A 22,283-nucleotide genomic window follows, 5' to 3' on the forward strand; every position below is an offset into this window, starting at 1 on the left:
TAGAAACACAGTCATCGACATAGACACACATCGACACCAGCGGTACTTCTCTCCCCAGAGGAACCAACCGCTAAGCGGCCAAAACTTCAGGAAACACTGCTATCCTCGACACTGGGGCCTTTACCTCACGAAGAAACACCAGTGGTCGAACCTCCACAGGGCTCTGTGGAAGGAGCATCGACACCGCCACCGCGTTCAGCTGCTCTGCCTGCAGCAGCTGTTCCGCAGGAATTGTCGGATTTCATCTGGCAAGCGGTGCTCCAGGCCCTTAAGGAACATATGTCAATTCTGGCACCTTTGCCGATGCCGGTGTCTACACTGATGCCGACGATTCTGTCGATGCCAGTGCCTACACTGATGCCGGCACCACAGCCTAAAGTGATACCAGCATGACCATCGATGACACCGCCATCTTCAATGCCGGACCCGATGCCATCGATGCCAATGACACCTGGGGACCCAGGGCATTCTGAACTAGCACTATATCAACTCATAATGAAGAGGTTTGACGAAGTAGTCTGTGCTCTTCCTCCCAAGCCCCGAAAAGAATGGCCTAGAGATACCCCTCGATGACTCGCAACCAGGTCCTTCAGGGCTTCCTCGTCCACCTAGATCTTCTCCAATATCTCCTCATCAATCCCATACGATACTTGGGACGATGAGCATACAGACACTTCCTCTGAAGATTTTATGTCCGATCATTCACCTCCAGACCCAAGGAAGAAATCTCCACCGGAGGATTTATCCTTTACAAATTTCATCCAGGATATGGCAGACACCATATCCTTCACCTTGGTGAAAGAGAAAGATTCAAGGCAACAAATGTTGGAGGTTCTCCAATGTGTGGATCCTCCAAAGCAAGTAATAGCCATACCTGTCCATGTCGTCCTCCTGGACTTACAACATTGGCTTTGGGAGCATCCATGCTCAGTACCTGCTGTAAATAAAAGAATGGACACAACTTATTTGGTACAGTCTGTTCCTGGCTACCAAAAGACACAGCTTCCACACCAATCGGTGGTGATGGAATCCGCACAAAAGAAGTCTAAGAGGATAAGACCACATTCCTCCACTCCCCCAGGAAAGGATCACAGATTCTTGGATTCCCTGGGAAGAAAGGTTTATCAAGGAGCCATGTTAAATACTAAAATATCTTACCAAATATACATGACTCAATATCAAAGAAATCTGTGGAAACAGATGCAAGAATTTATACCATCATTACCACAGCAACATCAAGAAGCAGCCCAAGCAATTATTCACAAAGGACTTGAGGCTGGCAAGCACAAAGTCCGTGCTGCCTATGATGGGTTTGAAACAGCATCCAGAGTGGCGGCATCTGGAATAAGTGCAAGACGCTGGGCATGGCTTAAAGCCTCGGACCTCAGGCCTGAAGTCCAGGAAAAATTAGTTGACCTCCCATGTCTTGGTGATAACCTTTTTGGTTCCAAGGTGCAAGATGCAGTTGCTCAATTGAAAGAGTACACAGAAACCCTGCATCAACTTTCATCGGTACCGCAGGATCCACAGTCATCTCGTCGGCCTCAGAGAAAAGAACCTAGAAGGCCCTTCTATCGACAGAGGCGTTATTACCCTTCAGCATCACAGGGCAGATCTACTAGGCCACAACAAAGAGCTCAGCCCAGACAACCTAGGGTGGCTAGGCCTCAACCTCCACCGCAGACGGGACCAGCTGCAGGCTTTTGAGGTTTTTCCCAGAGACCAAAGCCATCTCTTCAATCCTCATCCAGATCTTCCAGTAGGAGGCTGAGTATCCTCCTTCTACAACCATTGGTTACAAATAACAGACCAATAGGTACTTGCAATAATATCTCGAGGTTACCAACTCAATTTCCTTTCAGTTCCAAAAGATTCTCCTCCTAGACCTCTTTCGCTAACAGAAAATCACATAATCCAATTGCAAGTAGAATTATCCACTCTTCTGAGAGCCAGGGCTGTACAGCCGGTGCCCCGGATGGAGCAGGGCAGAGGATTCTATTCCCGCTATTTCCTCATTCCAAAGAAAACCGGAGGCCTATGGCCCATCCTAGACCTCAGAAATCTCAACAAATTTCTGAAGAAAGAAAAGTTCAGGGTGGTTTCTCTTCGCACCATGCTTCCAAGTATTCAAACAGGTGATTGGCTTTGTTCTCTGGATCTTCAAGACGCTTACGCTCACATTCCAATATTCCCTCCTCATCGCAAGTATCTGTGCTTCATGGTGGGTCATCAACATTTCCAGCACAGAGTACTGCCATTTGGACTTGCCTCTGCTCCCAGAGTATTCACCAAATGTCTGGCAGTAATAGCAGCACACTTGCACAAGGAAAGTTACCATGTCTTTCCCTATTTAGACTGGCTCATCAGAAGTCAATCTCAACGAGAAGCTCTGGCTTCTCTCAATCAAACAATTACTCTACTTCACTCCATGGGCTTTCTCATCAATTATCAAAAGTCCCATCTCACCTGCTTCAATTCATAGGAGCAGAATTGAACACCATCCTCTCAAAGGCTTTTCTTCCCGAGGATCGGACAGAAACACTTTCCCCACTGGCAAACTCGATTCACTCAGAGAAACAAGCAACAGCTCATCAGTTTCTAACCTTACTAGGCCACATGGCATCCACAGTTCATGTCACTCCTATGGCAAGGTTAGCCATGAGGGTAACGCAATGGACTTTAAGATCACAATGGATCCAAGCCATTCAACCACTGTCCTCTCCAATTCAAGTAACCCACCAGCTACGTTCCTCTCTACTTTGGGCGAACAAGGACTATTTGCCCAAGGGCCTACCCTTCCAACAACCAGTCCCGCAGATAACTTTAACTACAGATGCATCCATCTTGTGTTGGGGAGGTCATATAAACAATCTCCAAACCCAAGGTACTTGGACAAAACTTGAAGCAACATTTCTAATCAATTTCCTGGAACTTCGAGCTATACGTTATGCGCTGCATGCATTCAGGGACTGCCTTTCACACAAGAGACTGTTCTGATCCAAACGGACAACACAGTAGCCATGTGGTACATCAACAAACAGGGAAGTACGGGCTCATATCTCCTTTGTCAAGAAGCTGCACAGATTTGGGACTGGGCCCTAACACACTCAATGTTTCTCCGGGCCACTTATCTGGCAGGCATTCACAATGTACTGGCAGATTGACTCAGTCGTCAGTTCCAACCACACGAATGGTCCCTGGATCCCATAGTAGCAACCAGGATATTTCAACGTTGGGGACAACCAACAATAGACCTCTTTGCGTCACACCTGAATCACAAAGTGGACAAACTCTGCACTGTATACAGACAGAATCACCAGCTAGCCAAGGATGCCTTTGCTCGCCCTTGGAACTCAGGCCTTCTATATGCGTATCTTCCGATACCGCTCATAACCAAAGCTCTAGTGAAGCTACAACAGGACAAGGGGTCCATGATACTCATAGCCCTGTATTGGCCTCGACAAGTATGGTTTCCTACACTTCTAGACCTTTCGATCAGGGATCCAATTCGCCTGGGTGTAGCTCCCACACTCATAACTCAAAATCAGGGTTGGTTGTGCCATCCCAACCTTCAATCCCTATCCCTGACAGCATGGATGTTGAAAGCTTGATTTTACAACCACTCAATCTTTCAACCAATGTATCTCAAGTGCTTATAGCTTCACGCAAACCTTCAACACAAAATAATTATTCTTCAAAATGGAAAAGGTTTGCTTTGTGGTGCATGCAAAAGAGTATTGATCCCTTCTGCCCCACAACTTCTCTACTAGATTACTTATGCCATCTTTCAGATTCTGGTCTCCAGACTTCATCTGTAAGAGTACATTTAAGTGCAATCTCAGCTTACCATAACAAGATGGGAGATGCACCAATATCCATACAACCTCTTGTCAGCAGATTTATGAGAGGTTTAACTCAACTTAAACCACCAATTCGGCCACCAGTCACAGAATGGGACCTGAATCTGGTCTTAAACAAGACTCATGCGTTCTCCTTTCGAACCGATGAATTCCTGTGATGTTAAATTTCTCACATGGAAGACTATCTTCCTCATAGCCATGGGTTAGTGAGTTACAAGCACTTGTCACGTACTCACCCTATACAAAATTCCTACATGACAAAGTGGTTCTCCGTACACATCCAAAATTCCTTCCCAAATTAGTTACGGAATTCCACTTGAACCAATCCAAAATTTTTACCCACATTCTTTCCAAGGCCTCATTCTCACCAAGGAGAACGGGCCTTACATACCTTGGACTGTAAGCGTGCGCTAGCATTTTACTTAGACCGCACTGCAGTCCACAGGAAATCCACTCAACTCTTTGTATCTTATGATCCAAACAAACCGGGTAAAGCAGTGGGTAAACATACTCTATCCAACTGGTTAGCAGATTGCATACAGTTTTGCTATGAAAAAGCAGGCCTTCCTCTCCAAGGGCGAGTAAAGGCGCATTCGGTAAGAGCAATGTCAACCTCAGTAGCACACTATCGTTCAGTGCCAATTCTTGACATATGTAAAGCAGCAACATGGAGTTCGCTTCATACCTTTGGAGCTCATTACTGTTTGGACAAGCAAGGACGACAAGATTCAGCCTACGGACAATCTGTCTTAAAGAACTTGTTTCCAGTTTAATCCCAACTCCTTCTACATCCAATCTGCTGTGATCTTCAGCTGCCTCATTTTCAACAACAATACATTCTGTTGCTTCACTACAAATGACTCAGCCTCTAGCTTGCTAATCACCCATATGTGAGGACTAGCATCCTGCTTGTCCTGGGATAAAGCAAAATTGCTTACCTTGTAATAGGTGTTATCCCAGGACAGCAGGATGTAGTCCTCACGAAACCCACCCGCCACCCCGCGGAGTTGGGTCCGATACGTTTTATTATTTTGTTTTTGCTAAGGCTTATTGCTACATATGAAACTGAAGAGAGACCCCTGTGGCAGAGAATATCATAGCATGCTGGGCATGCTCAGTGGCCTCACAGGGCCAGTCAAACGTTTCTAGAAACTTTGACAGAAAGTTTTCCGCTATAGGGCTCCATCAATGATGTCACCCATATGTGAGGACTACATCCTGCTGTCCTGGGATAACACCTATTACAAGGTAAGCAATTTTGCTTTCCTGTTACAGACCTGGGAAAGTAGCAGATGCTATTTTTCCAACCCTGTGTCATATAGTAAGTAGTGATACACTTTATATTCATGATAGTGGAAGTAGCTGCTTAGGCACTTGCAAAACGTTTAAATACCACCTGCTCAGGAATGAAGTAAACTACAGAACAGAAGTTACTATGTTTGAAAGCACAGGAGTTACAGATCTCCCAAGTTTAGAATCTGGTTTATAGCAGAAAAGTTACAAATAAATCTTCAGACTTTTTTTATTTCATAGCTCTTTTAAATTCTATCAGAGAAAATAAAAATGTCTTGCTTCCTTTTGAAGGCCCCTCTTCCTCCTAATGGACAAATGCCTGGATTTGGACTTCTGCCGACACCCCCATATCCTCCCATGGTGCCAACAATGGTAGCGCCAGCACCACCTGTTCCACAGCCTTTCCAAACTCCATTCACTGCTCAGAGTGAGCCATTGCATGTGCAGAAAGCACATCATTTACAGGTGAGTTCTTGCACCACTGGCTGCTAGGTCAGTCCTAATCTCACACCAAAGAAAAATGAGTTTATTTCTTTTGCCCTTTTTTTTTTTTTTTTCTTCTTCCCTCCATACATGTGGTCTGTTAATATCCATATGTTTTAGTTTTGGACATGACCCTGTTGTTTCAGTGCAAATGGAATGCCTTTCCAATTTTGGACCTGGCATTGGTTATAAGGTGAATTTCCTAGTGTTGTAGCCAGATGGACTCAGGACCAATGGGTTATATGCTCCCCTGCTAGCAGATGGAGACAAAGTCAGATTTCAAAGCTGATGTCACCCTAGATATACCCCTGCAGTGACCTCAGCCATTCAGTATCTCTGTCTCCTAGTAGATGTGGATTGTGCCTTCCCTGTGGTGATACCTAATGGTCCCTCCCCCAGTTGAGAATTCCTAAGATGATTTCCGAGATCCCTCAGAGGTGTGCCTTGGTCTGGTAGCTGGTTCCTGGCATGGACTATGCTGCTGAAGCACCTGAAAGATAGCAGGTGCAAGAAGCAGAGCATGGCAGTGACAACCTATGCCTTCTCCTCCCACAGCTGGAGACCATCTCTGTACTCAGCTGGTAAGAGCTGAGCCCAGGTAAGTAAAGAACTCGGATTCAGAGACATGGAGGGCTTCGGTAAGTTTTTCCTCCTGACTCCTTGCTCAGCGTGCCATACTGACAACGTTCCCGATCCCGTTAGGGCAAGGAAAGGGGATTTCCGAGTGGGTTGAGCTCCCCCCCACCCCCCCACCCCCCGGATGGGCTAGGCCCCACTTCAGACTTGGTGGGCATTCCACGTGGCAGGCCGCGGTGGTGCCATCTTGCACGTGGTTTGGTGCGGCGCCATTTTACCCCATTGACCGTCTGTATTCTAATTTTACCTGGAAGAAATAGTCACACAAAGGAGGTGCAGAGTTGTGTAGGCACTTTTTCTGAGCTAGTTCCAAAAGCCAGCAAGTGTCACAGGAGATAGATCTCCTTATGGAATGGGAGGAAATACATCTACAGATGATCTCAACCTCCCACATCGCAGAAAAAGACATCATCAGAGCAGACTTTCTAAGCGGGGAGTGCCTGGATCCAGGAGAATGGGCGATGTCCAAAACCTTTCAGCTAGCAGTAGATTTCTGGAGTCTCCCGTCCATTGACCTGCTGGCCGCATCTCACAATGTGAAGGTTCCTCAATTCTTCAGTTGCAGAAGAGATCAGTGATCCCTGGGGATCGACTTTCTCATTCAGACCTGGCCAGAGATCAGGGAAGCTAACGAATTTGGCAGTGCAGTAATAATGGGAGATTTCAAATACCAAATATGAGAATTATCTCTATGTATAAACCCACGATTTGTATAAACAAAAATCAGTGACGTGGTGTTATGCTCTTTATATTTATAAATGCTGTATCTCCTCTTAAATTTTCTTGAATTCAACATGAAATTAACATGAATTTAATGATATTGAATTAGGGACCATCATACCACCACCATCCTTCATAGTTTCAGACCCGACGCCATTTTTCTATCTCGGCGTTTAACCCGAGACTATGAAGAACTCTAAATTCATTGTTTAGTCCCCTACAGCAGCATTTGGTGCGACTGCATTAAGGAAGTCAGCTAAGTCTGGTTCCTGAGCGAAGTGCGACTAAATAATGAATTTAGAGTCCTTCATAGTTTCAGACCCGACGCCATTTTTCTATCTCGGCGTTCAACCCGAGACTATGAAGAACTCTAAATTCATTGTTTAGTCCCCTACAGCAGCATTTGGTGCGACTGCATTAAGGAAGTCAGCTAAGTCTGGTTCCTGAGCGAAGTGAGGAGCACCGGACTAAGAGAGTAGGTGTCAGACCACTGACTCTGACATCTACTTAAGGGAAGTGACATCATCTATATTTTAAGTAAAAATTTAAAAAGCAAAAAAGTTTCGCTTTAAATATCAGACTTTCTGGACCTATGATTAAAGAAGACCCATCATAGTGCAAAACACAAGTATTAATTTGAAAAGCACAGTGGGTGGTATGATGGTCCCTAATTCAATATCATTAAATTCATGTTAATTTCATGTTGAATTCAAGAAAATTTGAGGAGATACAGCATTTATAAATATAAAGAGCATAACACCACGTATCTGATTTTTGTTTATACAAATCGTGGGTTTATACATAGAGATAATTCTCATATTTGGTATTGAAATCTCCCATTATTACTGCACTGCCAAATTCGTTAGCTTCCCTGATCTCTTAACATTTCATCATCTGTTCGATCATTTTGGTCAGGTGGACCATAGTATACTCCTATCACTATACTCTTCCACACACATGGGATTTTTACCCATATAGATTCTACTGAAAATTTAGTCTCTTGAATGATCTTTATGCTGTTGGACTCTATACCCTCCTGGACATAAAGTGCTACAGCCCCGCCAAGTTGATCCTCCCTATCACTGCGGTATAATTTGTACTGCTATACATCCTAGCTCTCCCATCTTACTTCTTAGACTTCTGGCATTGGCCTACAGACATTTGCAAGTGCATTTTTTGTTTGTATTAACAACCTTCTTTTCAGTTGATATGGATAATTTTGGAATTCTTTAGCTCAAGTGATTCTTTACTTATAGGCTCATTGGCTACTTTTGCTTTTATTGGAACCTCTGTTGGGATGACCTAACTCTCCTGTTTTATTAGTATCCTTCAAAGGTACATTCCTCTGAACCATGCACTGCTGAACGACTGTCTGCTTTCCCCCTTGTTCTAGTTTAATAGCTGCTTTATCTCCTTTTTGAAAGTTAGTGCTAGCAGCCTGGTTCCATTCTGGTTAAGGTGGAGTCCGTCCTATAGGAAAAGTTCCCCCCTTCCTCAAAACGCTGTCCAGTTCTATAATATTCATCTCCCTTAAAAAATCTTTGTTCTAAATTTCTGGATAAATTGGCAGATATGCTTGGCATCAACTTTAGGATGGAGGCAGATCTGAGGATAGCAGTTTTAGGCTTCATGCAGATTCAGTGGCAATCCCAGTACACAAGTTACTCCAGTATCTCCAACCAGAATTTGGTAAAATCTTTCCACATGCCTGCTTATAGCTGGAAAATTCGAATTGAAGTACAGTGTGCAACCAGCCTCTGGTTTTGGAGTAATCCATATTCCTCACCATTCTGGTTGGTTGTTGGCTCTGAAGCAAGCCAAGAAGACTTGCGAGAGGACACTTTTGGGAAGCAAGGTTTCTAGAGTTCTATGCTAAGTGCTCATATATGGGCATACCGGCTGAACATAGTGCAGTATTTACGCGAGTGTTGAAAAAAAAAAAAAATCGAAACTGAATCCCTTGATGGAATTGCTAGACCCAGAGAAGCCACAGTTTGTAGAACGATGGCGCAGAGGAGGCATATAATCTGCCCTAGATGCTGGCTGAATAAGAGGTGACAAAGGGTAGTCATAAATGGAGTTTACTCTGAGGAGGGGGAAGTTACCAGTAGTGTGCCTCAGGGATCGGTCCTTGGACCGGTTCTTTTCAACATTTTCGTGAGCAACATAAGCAAAACATGTCCGGAAAGGTTTTTTTTTTTTTTTTTTTTGTCGATGATACTAAAATCTGCCACAGGGTAGAGAGCCAGGAAGATGTGGAAAAAATGAGAGATTTAGCAAAGCTCAAGGAATGATCTAGGATCTGGCAGCTAAAACTTAATACTAAAAAAATGCAGTTATGCATTTAGGGTGCAAAAACCTAAGGGATAGGTACAACTTGGAGGTGAAATTCTTCTAAGCACAAAAAGAGAGTGGGATCTGGGATTAATTGTATCTGAGCTCAAGGTGGCAAAACAGGTGGCTACAGCAATGGCAAAAGCCAGAAAGATGCTTGGCTGCATAGGGAGAGGCATGGTCAGCAGAAAATGGGGATATGATGTTGCTACTGTAGAGGTCCTTAGTGAGTCGTCATTTGGAATGCTGTGTGTAATTCTGGAGACCATGCCTTCCAAATCAGTCCAGAGGGTGGCTACTGAAAATGGTCAGTAGACTTCATTCTGCACCTGTATATCCTAGAGCAGTGATGGCAAGCTCCTGTCCTCGAGTGACAGAAACAGGCCAGGTTTTCATTGTGGATATCCTGAAAACCTGGCCTGTTTGTCTCAGTCGGGTACTGGAGTTCACCATCACTGCCCTAGAGGAAAGGTGAGATAGAGGAGATATGATAGACATGTAAATAGCTCAAAGGTTTCCATGCACATGAGGTGAGCCTCTTTCAATAGAAAGGCTCTAAAACAAGGGGTCATGATCTGAGAGTGAAAGGAGGTAGACTTAGAGTAATCTTAGGAAATATTTCTTTACAGACAGGGTAGTGGATGCATGGAACAGCCTCCCAGTGAATGTGATGGAGACAAAAACAATATCTGAATTCAAGAAAGAATGGGATAAATACAGCAGATCTCTGGGGGTGCGATGGGAATTGTAAAGATTAATTAGTTTGGATGTCAGACTAGATAGGCCATACAGTGTTTTTCTGCTGTCATGTTTCTATGTTTGCACTTAGTGTTTGTACTTAGTGTTTGGGTACTTGCCAGTTACTTGTAGCCTGGATTGGCCACAGTTGGAAACAGGATGCTGGGCTTGATGGACCCTTGATCTGACCCAGTATGGCAATTTCTTATGTTCTTAAACCTGAACCTAGTTTTTGATGATTCTAAAGCCTGCCACTTCCATTTATACAGTAAGGGCTATTATTACCCCATACTGTATAAGGGTTAATAATAGCGCGTCGAAAACACACGTCCAACCCCCCCCCCCCCCCCCCCCCCCCCCCCGAAACTAATAGCGCCCTCAACATAATGGTGCGCTCGGCCTGAGCGCACCGTACTGAATCGGACTGTTTGTTGGTAGATCATTGGTAAAAGTGCATCTCAACACCATTGCTGCCTATCATCAGCGGAAGGGGGCAACTATTTTTGGAGGAATTATCTAGAGGAGCTCTGGATTCAGTTGCACCAAGAGAGTGGTGATAGAGGCAACTTTGGAAAGACTTCAGTGTTTGCAAGCCATGGTTTGGTGTTGCATGAGGCCCAAGGATGGTTCCTATAGACAAACCTATTCTCGTTCTGAAGTGTGTCAACAGAGGCCTTCACGTATTCCATTTCTTTATGGAAACACCCTGGTCTATAAATGTGGCTGTAAGGTAGGATGAGTTCCTTTCATTCCTGGATCTTTTGGCGGCTTATTTTCATATTTCCATCAGGGCAGAGCATCAGAGGTCTTTTATTTTTTGCTTTTGCATCTTGGGAAAGCATTTCCAGTTCAGAGCGCTTCTCTTCAGTCTCTCAGAGCACCAAGGACCTTTACCAAGGTGATGGTTGTGATCTTTTTGTGGAAGGAAGATATTTTGGTCCAACTATATCTCAACAATTTGTTAATAAGGGCAGGCTTGGGTTGGGTAGGGAATTTTGCAGTCTAGTTTTTTCCCAGTCTTTGAAATATCTAGGAGCCCTTTTCAATACCAGACAGCTGAATTCATCTGGCACAGGAAAGAGTAGCCAAAATCATGATACAGGTGAAAGCCTTTCTCGCTCAAGAAGCCCCTAGAGCTTGGGATTACCTTCAGATTCTGGGTTCTGTGGTGGCCAGCTTGTATTTGGTTCTGTGGGCTAGGGTCTACATGCTGTCTCTTCAGGTCTTGCTCCAATTTCACTTATCTGCATATTCCCAGGACAGTGGAGTTAGTCTTCCCCTCCTGGTGTCAGAGAATCAGAACCCTATTTTGGTGGGCAGTCTTTGAGATCTGGCAAAGGGAACACAAGCTTGGTGAGCTGGAGAGCCCACTTTCAGGGCAGCTTGTTAAAGGACTCTTGTTATAGGAGGAGGTTTCACGGTCCATCTACAGATTGGAAACCAGGACTATCGGGCTAGCTTTGCTACCATTCCTGTCCTTAATGAAAAGGAGAGCAATTTGAGTTCTCTTGGACAACGCCACAGGTGGAAGCTTACATGAACAGGCAAGGGGCAACTGAAGCCTGTAAGTGGCTAAGGAGATTAATCTATTGTTCCGATGGGTGGAGTGGAATATTGTGCAAATTTCAGCAGTTCATATTGCAGGAGTGGAGAGTATCCAGGCCAACTTTCTGAGCAGGAGAAAGTTGTCAAGAAAGTTGAGTGAGAATGAACTGAAAAGTCTTTCAGGATAGTGAATCAGTGGGGACTTCTTTACATGGATCTTCTGGCAACTCACGAATTCAAAGGGTGTAAGGTTCTTCAGTTGTTGGAAGGAGCGCAGCTCCAGAGGAATCAATACTCTGATTCATCCGTGGCTCCCTGATAGGAAAGATCCTATCCTCCCTGATAGGAAGGATAGAAGTTCAGTGCTCATCGACTATAGTAGTGGCTCCAGATTCGCCAAGAAGGCTTGGTATGTGGATCTAGTAAGTTTACAGGTCAATTCTCTTTGGTTTGGAAACCTTACTTCAAGGGCTGATCCTCATGGAGGATCTGAGTTTTATCTCAAGGCTTGGCTTTTGAAAGCCTGCAATTATGCACAAGGATATTCCTAACAGCAATATCTACTGTATTGAACGTCTGTAAGGATTACACTTCACTAGCTTTTGTATGGATCTGGCACTTTTTTGAGGCTTGCTGTAGTGAGTAGTTGGTATTGCCTTGGTGATCAGATATTTTCACTGTCTTAACTTTTTGCAGAGAGATTTGGATAAAGGCCTTACATTTTTTTGAAACTTGAGGTATTTTCTGATACAGAGGTAGCATCCAGGGACTCTTGGTTGCTTCCCATCCTGAAATTTATTTGCTGCTTTCGTGGGGTTAGGTGTGTGAAACATGTTTGCCCCTGGTCCCACGCTGGGATCTTAATATGGTTCTCAAGCTCTGGTGGGTTCCTCTTTTGAACCTTTTAAGCATGCCTCTCTGAAGGAACTATCATTTAAAGATGAAATTTCTGGTGGCCATTTGTTCTGCCAGAAGTATCTCAGAATTGCAAGCCTTATCTTTTCAGTAACCCTAACTTAGAATATTCTGCAGGTGACATCCAAGTCATTGTTGTCCAGGTGGATTAGAGAGATGATTTCTTAAGGTTACTTGGCCAGATTCTGGAGGTCCCTTGGGGCCCATTCTACAAGAGCACAAGCTTGCTCTTTTGGTTGTCTGTCTGTGGTCCTTGCCAGAGAAGATATTTGTAAGTTGGCTAGTTAGTCTTCCTTACATTCTTTCACTAAACACTACAAGCTGAATTTACATGCCAAGGAGGAAGACAGTCTTTGGAGCAGGCATTCTCAGGTGGTCCTAACTTTTTACTATCTGTGTTAGGTTTGGATACTTCCCACACACCAGGATTGGTCTAGCATGATAAGGAAGGAGAAATTCAGTCTTGCCTGTTAACTTTCTTTCCTTGAATCCTGGTAGACCAGTCTAGAATTTTCCTGGGAGTTTAGGCCTACACTGTGTTTTAATATGGTAAACCTTGGGTTTTACTTAAGTATTCAGTTTCTCTTTGTGAGGAGAGCTTGAGGTGTATCCTCTGTCATTTTTGTCTTATATTCTTTCTCTCTTTCCTGGTGGGGTTTGTGGGGGGAAAGCTTTTCTTGAAGGATCTTATTTTTTAAGGTTTTTATAGATTTAAAGTTTTTAGAGGCAGTTTTTGTTCTGCTTCATTGCTTTGACGTAGATATACTAGCTGTTTGGGCTGAACTGCTGTAAATACCAGTGATGTCACACAATAAAAGTTGTCCTCTGTCTCCATCTGCTAGGATGGAATAAACCCACATCTCTGGACTGGTCTAGCAGCATTTAAAGAGAGGAAATTAACAGTAAAATTAAATTTCTCCTTAATATGCGCTTCCCAGTTTGTGTACAAATTGTATGGCTAAATAATTTTTAGATGGAATAACCTGGGTGTGGGGAGCAAGGGGAATAAGTTTTCAATTCAGACTTCTGTGGATTTTAACATTTGTGTTATGTGAAGTTTTTTTTATGTAAATTTTTTTTTGTGGTAGTGTTAATTTTATATTGTTAGGCAGCTTCCTTTACAGAACCAAGGAAGTGGTATATAAACTTTCTAAATAAAAAAAAATTTATTTTGCCTTTTGTGTTGAAGATATTTTTGTATTGTCTTAGGAAATATCTATGGAAGTTGAACAGCCATGCATTCAAGAAGTGAAGCAACATGTTCCCGATAACAGGAAGTCCAGGTCCAGATCTGCATCCAGGTGAGCATGATGTAATGTGTTCTGGGTGCAAATTTGGACCCAGTCTTTATGCATTTATTACTGAGATCAAAATAGGTAGTTCCTTTTTGATTTTGTCAATTGCAATTTTGAGTAATGTGTTTTCACACCTTTCTGTAAGCTAAGCCCTCCCAATGCATGTTACTTTTATGTGTTACCAGGCCTACTATAAGTTTAAAACATCAAATACACAATCATAAAAATACAGCAATGTAAATTCCTATTACTGCCTGACTCTCCTTCATTCTCACTAGGAGCTGGAACAGACTGCATTACAGATTAGGGGAATAACATTAAAATTATACTCCCTGCCATATCTACACACAAATATCATCCATTTAGAAGATGACATCCTTCTCCCCCCCCCCCCCCCCCCCCCCCGCTACTCCCTCTCACACAGCAGCTCTTCTATTAGAAGACACCACAGTACCATCAGCAGGAGGGGCAGGGACTATGCCCTGTACTCAAAGAGAAGAGATTGGATCGTAGCCATTTCAAAGTAGGGGAGACCCCAATTTCTGCTGTGAATGGACCCCATTGGTGATTTAGGGTTACTTTTGATTGCACCTCTTTATATCATCCACTGCCGCCCCCCCCCCCCCCCCCCCTCCACAAAATAGCTTACATAATTTTTATAGTATAGCGTGATCTGAAAAGCTAATTCCTTGGAAGTCTGAGGAAAATTAGAATTGAATATATTCTGCTGTGCATTAAGGAGTCTGATGAACAGTTATCTTTACTTTGTGTGAATATTATCATTTAACAATAGATCGCCAAAAAGGAGAAGGTCTAGATCTGGTTCCCGGTCTCGAAGGTCACGTCACAGACGTTCTCGCTCTCGATCACGTGATAGGCGCCGGCATTCACCGAGATCACGGTCACAGGAACGTCGTGAGCGAGAGAAAGAGAGAGAACGCAGGTTAAAAGGTCTTCCTCCTATCAAATCTGAAATTGTTAGTGGTGAGTCTTTGTTCTGACCTTTCTTTTTGATATATTTACGGATTATCATCTGTGTTTTGGACAAATACACGTTCATTGCAAAAGATTTTCTCTGAGGGCAAGCAGAATGCGAAGTCCTAGGTGGGTGATATCATCCAACAGAGCCTTGCCAGTGGAGATTTCCTCTCAGCTTCGAGAAGCTTTTGGCATGCTCTATTACTGAGTATGTAGTTGGTGTTCCGCATCATGGACATCACTCAGGGCCCCTTCTGTTCTTTAAATAGCTAAAAATATAGGCTCCAACTTCAAGGGGAGGCAGGTGGGTGCTGTGAGGACTTACATTCTGCTGTCCTAATGTCATGCATAAGCTGAATCAGCAGAATGTGCTGGCCCACAAGACAGTCCCTATCAGAGTGGTGGGCAGCAGCTGAACTTGCTCCTTCCACTGCTCCTGCTGCCACTAAATGAAGTTCAGCTGTGAGCCGATTATGGCCAGCCAGTAAGATAAGTTTTCACTCATACATATCCAAAATTTGTCCAAATAACTTTGTCAAACGATTCCTTGAAATGTAATAAAAAAGCCATCATACCTGAATCGTACATGGATCTACAGGCACTTCTTAATTGCCTCTTTCCTAGCATGTAGCCAGATGGACTCAGGACCAATGAGTTATATGCTCCCCTGCTAGTAGATGGAGGCAGGTTTCAAAACTGTCACCCTAGATACACCCCTGCAGTGACCTCAACCCTTCAGTATCTCTCCGTCTCTTAGCAGATGTGGACATGCTTTCATTAATCTACAGGGCACTTCTTAATTGCCTTTTATAAGTTCCTGAGTATAATCATAGGTCCAATCGCAATTTTCATCCAAATTTGGATTATCATTGAAGTTGTAACTCATACAATTGATAATTGACATAGCAAGATTCTTCTAGTTTCTGTGCTGTTGAGCTAAAATATTAGTCTACGTTACTTTTTTTGTAGAGGTAAGCAATATGCAGAGGGGTATATAAGAGCAATATTTATTTTATTTATTTATTTAACAGTTTTTTATACCGACCTTCATAGTCAATAACCATATTGGATCGGTTTACAAATAACAAGAGTAAAACTGGGGTAACAATTCAAGTAAACGAAGGATAAACAATAGGAATGAGTCAAAGTTACAATCAACAGGGTAAGAGAACTTGGAAGCTTGCAACAAGCTGGAAAGAAGATAAGGCAGGAAATTTCTTCTTTCCAGCTTGCAACAAGCTGGAAAGAAGATAAGGCAGGAAAGATAAGGCAGGAAATAAGGCACTAAAACAAATCATTGCTACTTGCTATTGCCAATGTGCTTTACCTGGTCACTCTGTCCCACCACCTGTGCCTAGTTTGTGCAGGATTAATTCTTAACCCTTTCAATCTTTGTTAAATTAGTGTGATGTGCTTTTTTTTAAATTCAGTCAGTGGAAGGTGATACATCCCAGTCATTATACCAGTCTTATTGTATGCCTGCTCCCTGTCATGTGCTGAAGGTGAGATTAAAGTGCTGTTTCCCTGTACGTACCCGGATCAGTCCAGACCATAGGTTGAGCCCCCGTTCCAGCAGGTGGAGACAGACCAGAGTTCTGAGGCTAGCCCATATAAGGACGGAACCCACCCAGGAACCCTCAGTTTTTGTCTGTCTCCAGCAGGTGGCTCACCCTTTGGTTCCCTATTAGCTTGCCCTCTGGGTTTCTTCTTTCTTAGGGGCAAGCTCACGCAAGTACCTTTTTAATTTGCTGCTTATATATTTAAAAAAAAAAACAAAAAACGGAATTTTTTTCTCTGACTGCCTGTGTTAGGGTAGACACTTTTGTCTCCCTCGCTCTTGGGGTTCCTAGGGGGGGCTTTGCCCCTTGATATTTATCAGCCTAGGTTCCCTTCCCAGTGACCTGTGTGGGTGATACTGGTGGTGCCAGTCCCTCCTCCCCACTGCTCTGCTGCCGTGCCCCGAGATGCCCATTCCTCGGTTGTGCCTTTCAGGGAAGAGTTACATTCCCCTGACTCTGTGAATAAAATAAAATAATTTTCTACTTTAAAGTTCACAGAGATTTATTTATTGAATTTTTTTATTCTTACAGTTCTTTCCTTTGTTTAAAAAAAAAAAAAAGGCAGCAGTTTTATTTGTGAGGAGAGAGCTGGGTTCAATCTCCCGCCTACCTCCTCTGGGGCTCCCAGCTCAGCTGATTCTCATTAGTTTCGCGGCTCCTTCCTCATGCCGCGGCCACTTTGCTGTGTTGCTTGTGGAGAGTTGGCCTCCCGAGTCTCCTGCGAGGGGGTTTGTTCTAGATGCCTTTCAGGGGGTGAAGGCTCCTCTCTCGAATTGCCAGCAATTAAACTGCAGGGAAGGACTCCCCGACGTGCTGCGGGCCGTTTTCGTCCCGGGATCGCGTGGGAGCGGTGGCCATTTTAGGTTTTTCTGAACATTCTCTTCCTGCTTCTCCGGGAGCAGGGGACTCTATTTCTCCCCTCCCCCCCCCCCCCCCCCCCCCCCCCCCCGATTTGAGCCCGGTTGGCTCTCGGGGTGTTGGCTCTGACCCCCCCCCCTCCCCCGTAAACAATTCGGTCCGGGCCCATTTTTCCTCAGAACTTGTTCTGTTAATGCATGATTCTTACCTGGCCAGTTTACAGAGGGAGGTGGATCCCCCCCCCTTCCAAGCCCTCCTAATTTTCCGGTGCCTTCCCCTGAGGTTGTTCTGGACCCTCAGGGCCCTATTAGGGTTTGTGTAGTCCCGGGACACCCCCCCAGCCTCCTTTGGACCCTTTTGATGTAGGGGATGATGATTCCACTGCCCCCCCCTTAGAGGGCGATGATCCCCATGTCCTGCGCTTATTTCGGCGGGAGGAGCTGGAGCCTCTTATTCCCTTCGTTCTTCAGGAATTGGGAATTGATACCCCCCCCCCCCCCCAGATGATTCTGTGGCGGCAGCGATGATGCCAAACGCAGACCCGGTCCTGGCGGGACTTAAGGCCTTACCGCGTACTTTCTCTTTTCATCCTATGCATTGCTTGCTCCTCCTCAGGGAATGGGAGTCCCCAGAGACGGGTCTTCGCGTCGGAAGAGCTATGGATAAACTCTACCCGCTCCCTGAGGACTGCCTGGACATGTTAAAAATTCCTAAGGTGCATTCTTCTGTCACAGCTGTGACAAAGTGCACTACCATTCCGGTAGTGGGCGCTACAGCATTACGGGATGTTCAGGACCGTAAGCTTGAATTTTATTTGAAACGCATTTTTGAAGTTTTAGCTCTTGGTGTCCAGGCGACAATTTGCAGCAGTCTCATGCAGCGGGCAAGTCTTAGGTGGATGCAGCAGTTACTCAGCACCCAGGACCTCCCGTCCGCAGAGCCTGAGCAAGCTGAACGTTTGGAGGGTGCTATAGCCTATGGTGCGGATGCACTATGTGATTTGCTTCAGGTCCAACTAAAGCTATGGTTTCAGCGGTATCTGCCAGACGTCTTCTCTGGTTACGCAATTGATCCGCTGATGCTTCTTCTAAGGCTCAGTTGGGCACTCTTCCTTTTAAGGGCAAGTTGCTTTTTGGTGAGGACCTGGAACAGCTTATTAAGTCCTTGGGGGGGAAAACAAGGTCCATAAGCTACCAGAGGACCGTCCCAAACAGTCGAAGTCTTTTTCCCCGACTCGTTCTCGCTTCAGAGGGAATCACCGTTACGGTAACAGGGCCTGTGGATCCTTCCCCAGGGGAGGAGTATCCAGGTCACAGTCTTGGTCCCATTCCTTTTGTGGCCGTCGAGGTTTCCGAGATGGCCATCAGCAGTCCACTACCACTAAGTCAGCACCCCAATGAGATTCGGCTGGTCCATTCCTCCGCACGAAACTTAGGTGGGCGTGTTTCTCGAGGAGTGGGCCAAAATCACATCCGACCTCTGGGTCCTCGATGTGATAGAACGTGGCTACGCATTAGAATTTGCCAGACACCTGCCGGATCTCTACATCGTGTCCCCTTGCGGTCGTTCCAAGCGGCCTGCGGTTTGTCACACCCTGTTGAAACTTCAGGTATTGGGGGCAATTCTTCCGGTTTCGGTACACGAAAGGGTCGCCGGCCAATATTCAATTTACTTCGTTCCCAAAAAAGACAATTCCTTCCGCCCCATTCTGGATCTCAAAAGGGTCAATTGGGCCCTCAAGGTTCCCCGTTTCAAGATGGAAACCCTGCGAGCAGTAATTGCAGCGGTTTGTCCCGGGGAATTTCTCGCTTCCCTAGATCTGAAGGAGGCTTATTTTCACATCCCCATTCGTCAGGAACATCAGAGGTTCCTTCGTTTTCAGATCCTAGGTCAGCACTTCCAGTTTCGGGCTCTCCCGTTCGGTCTCGCCACTGCTCCCTGCACTTTTACCAAGATCATGGTAGTTGTTGCAGCAGCTCTTCGTCGGGAAGGGATTTTAGTCCATCCTTACCTGGACGATTGGTTGATAAGGGCCAAGTCTGTGTCTCTCTGCGCGCTCGCGGTAGACAGAGTTTTAAACCTTCTCACTTCTCTCGGTTGGATAATCAACTACTCCAAAAGCACTCTTCGGCCCTCGCAAGAGCTGGAATTTTTGGGCGCATTTTTCAACACTCTGATTGGGAAAGTTTTTCTTCCAGACTCGCGGACAATTAATCTGATAGATCAGTTGAACATTTTTGTGTCTCTACCTCTTCCCACGGCGTGGGATTACCTCCAGGTTCTAGGGACCATGGCTTCCACGATCGATCTTGTCCCCTGAGCGTTTGCTCATATGCGTCCTTTACAGAAAGCATTGTTGTCCCATTGGAAGCCGATGTCCGAGCAGTATCAGGAGATTCTTCCTCTCTCCGACTCTACCATTGCCAGCATACAATGGTGGTTTTCCCCGGCTCACCTTCTCAGGGGAATGCCTCTTTTGACTCCCTCTTGGGTCATAGTAACGACAAACGCCAGCCTCTCCAGATGGGGAGCTGTCTGCCAGTCTCAAATGACTCAAGGGTTCTGGTCCCTGTCCCAGTCTCAGTGGCACATCAATCGTCTAGAAGCCCGAGCGGTTCGCCTGGCCCTCAGGTTTTTTTCTTCCTCTGATTCGTCAGAGAGCTGTCCGGGTGCTATCAGATAATTCCACCACTGTAGCTTACATAAATTGACAGGGGGGAACTGGAAGTCATCTAATGGCGTTAGAAGCCAGCAAGCTTTTTCTCTGGGCAGAGAGGCACTTGGATTGCCTGGCAGCTTCCCACATAGCAGGAAAGGAGAATGTTCAAGCCGACTTCCTCAGTCGTCAACATCTCGATCCCGGCGAGTGGGAGTTATCAGACGTAGCGATGGATCTAATCGTGCGCAGGTGGGGTCCCCCTCACCTAGACCTTATGGCGACGCTAGCCAACGCCAAGACTCCCCGGTTCTTCAGCCGGTGAAGGGAGCATTGTTCAGAAGGGGTGGATGCGTTGGTTCTTCCCTGGCCCTCCGACGTTCTCTACGTGTTCCCACCGTGGCCATTAGTGGGGAAGGTTCTTCGGAGAATAGAACTCCATCGCGGTCCGTTCATTCTTGAGGCTCCTGAGTGGCCCTGACGGCTGTGGTTCACGGACCTGGTGAATCTCTCGGTGGACGGACCTCTTCGTCTCGGTCATCTGCCCCATCTTCTGCAGCAGGGTCCCGTATTTTCCGGCCAGGCGGATCGCTTCTGTCTAGCGGCATGGCTTTTGAACGGAGATGTTTGAGACGCAGAGGATATAAAGATGAAGTTATTGCCACCCTTCTCAGGGCTCGCAAACAATCAAATAGCCTAGTGGTTAGAGCAGTGGACTGTGAACCAGGAGACCAGGGTTCGAGTCCTGCTGTCGCTCCTTGTGACCTTGGGCAAGTCACTTTACCCTCCATTGCCTCAGGTACAAAAACTTAGATTGTAAGCCCTCTGGGGATAGAGAAATACAGTACCTGAATGTAAACTGGTGTGATATCTCAATTGAGATCGAATGTCGGTATATAAAAATAATAAATAAATAAAATAAACAAACATTCCTTACTTATGTTAGGGTCTGGAAGGTTTTTGAAAAAGTCTGTGAAGAGTTGGGTGTTTTGGCTTGCTCGCCTTCTGTTGCGGTTTTAGTTTCTTTTCTTCAGCGTGGTCTCTCCAAGGGTCTTTTGGTTAGCTCTCTGCGTGTTCAGGTCTCAGCTCTTGGTTCTCTCCTGGGCACCATTGAAGGTTGGCCGGTCGCCTCTCATCCGGATGTCGTTCGTTTTCTCAGAGGCGCTAAGCATTTAAAGCCGCCTGTCCGGTCTATTTGTCCTTCATGGAATTTGAATTTAGTGCTTAGAGCTCTCTGTACGGCTCCGTTTGAGCCTCTTCGTCAAGCCACTCTCAAAGACTTGACTCTCAAGACTGTTTTCCTGGTTGCTATCTGTTCAGCCAGGAGAGTGTCTGAGCTTCAAGCTCTATCTTGTAGAGACCCTTTCTTGCGTTTTTCGGACTCGGGCGTTTCCCTAAAGACCGTATCTTCTTTCTTACCCAAGGTTGTTTCGTCTTTTCATATTAACCAGTCCGTTGAACTCCCCGCTTTTTCACCAGAGGATATCGCTGCCTCTGGTGGTAGCGATCTTCGTCGTCTCGATCTCAAGCGAGGCTTGTTGTGTTATCTTGAGGTTACCAATGATTTTTGTGTCTCTGATCATCTGTTTGTCCTGTGGAGTGGACCCAACAGGGGGAAGCAAGCTTCTAAGGCTACGATCGCTCGCTGGTTAAAGGCTGCGATTTCCTCTGCTTACATTTGCAAAGGCCGCTCGGTTCCTGACGGCCTAAAAGCTCATTCTTTACGTTCTCAAGTGACCTCTTGGGCGGAGTCTCAATCGGTATCGCCGCAAGAAATCTGTAGGACGGCTACATGGAAATTTCTTCATACATTTGCTCGTCATTACCGCCTCGACGTTCAGGCTCCAGTTTTTGGTTCCTTTGGTCGGCAGGTTCTTCGAGCGGGACTGTCTGGGTCCCACCCTTTGTAGGGAAGCTTTGGGACATCCCATGGTCTGGACTGATCCGGGTACGTACAGGGAAAGGAAAATTAGTTCTTACCTGATAATTTTCGTTCCTGAGGTACCACGGATCAGTCCAGACACCCGCCAGTTCTTATTCTGTCCGCTCAAATTCGTTCCTGTTATTTTCTGGTTTTTTCCTTCTTACAGGTTTTTCTCTATTTGTGTCTCCTGCATCATTTTTCTGGAATTTACTGTTAGGCACCGGAAGCATCTTTGCTATGATCAGGGGTAGATAAACAAGAGCGTTTAGTTACACAGTTCATTCAATTGTTGTGTTATTTTGTTGGTTTAAATTAAATTTACTATTTATCCTGGTACTTGCTTGATCTTATACCTTTTCTGCTTTGACAGTGGTTATACTGAGGGTTCCTGGGTGGGTTCCGTCCTTATATGGGCTAGCCTCAGAACTCTGGTCTGTCTCCACCTGCTGGAACGGGGGCTCAACCCATGGTCTGGACTGATCCGTGGTA

General features: G+C 45.3%; 1 protein-coding gene across 3 annotated transcripts in view; it reads left to right on the top strand.

Moving 5' to 3' along the window:
* Window positions 1–22,283, top strand: part of SCAF4 (SR-related CTD associated factor 4) — a 428,510-nt gene that overhangs the window by 228,791 nt on the left and 177,436 nt on the right. For all 3 annotated transcript variants that reach the window (XM_029603599.1, XM_029603600.1, XM_029603601.1), the window contains 3 exons: window positions 5,445–5,618; window positions 13,734–13,825; window positions 14,613–14,803. In XM_029603599.1, the coding sequence (XP_029459459.1) occupies window positions 5,445–5,618; window positions 13,734–13,825; window positions 14,613–14,803 (457 nt within the window). The remainder of the gene's footprint in view (window positions 1–5,444; window positions 5,619–13,733; window positions 13,826–14,612; window positions 14,804–22,283) is intronic.

The sequence above is a fragment of the Rhinatrema bivittatum genome, chromosome 5, assembly GCF_901001135.1.
Source record: "Rhinatrema bivittatum chromosome 5, aRhiBiv1.1, whole genome shotgun sequence".
NCBI lineage: Eukaryota > Metazoa > Chordata > Amphibia > Gymnophiona > Rhinatrematidae > Rhinatrema > Rhinatrema bivittatum.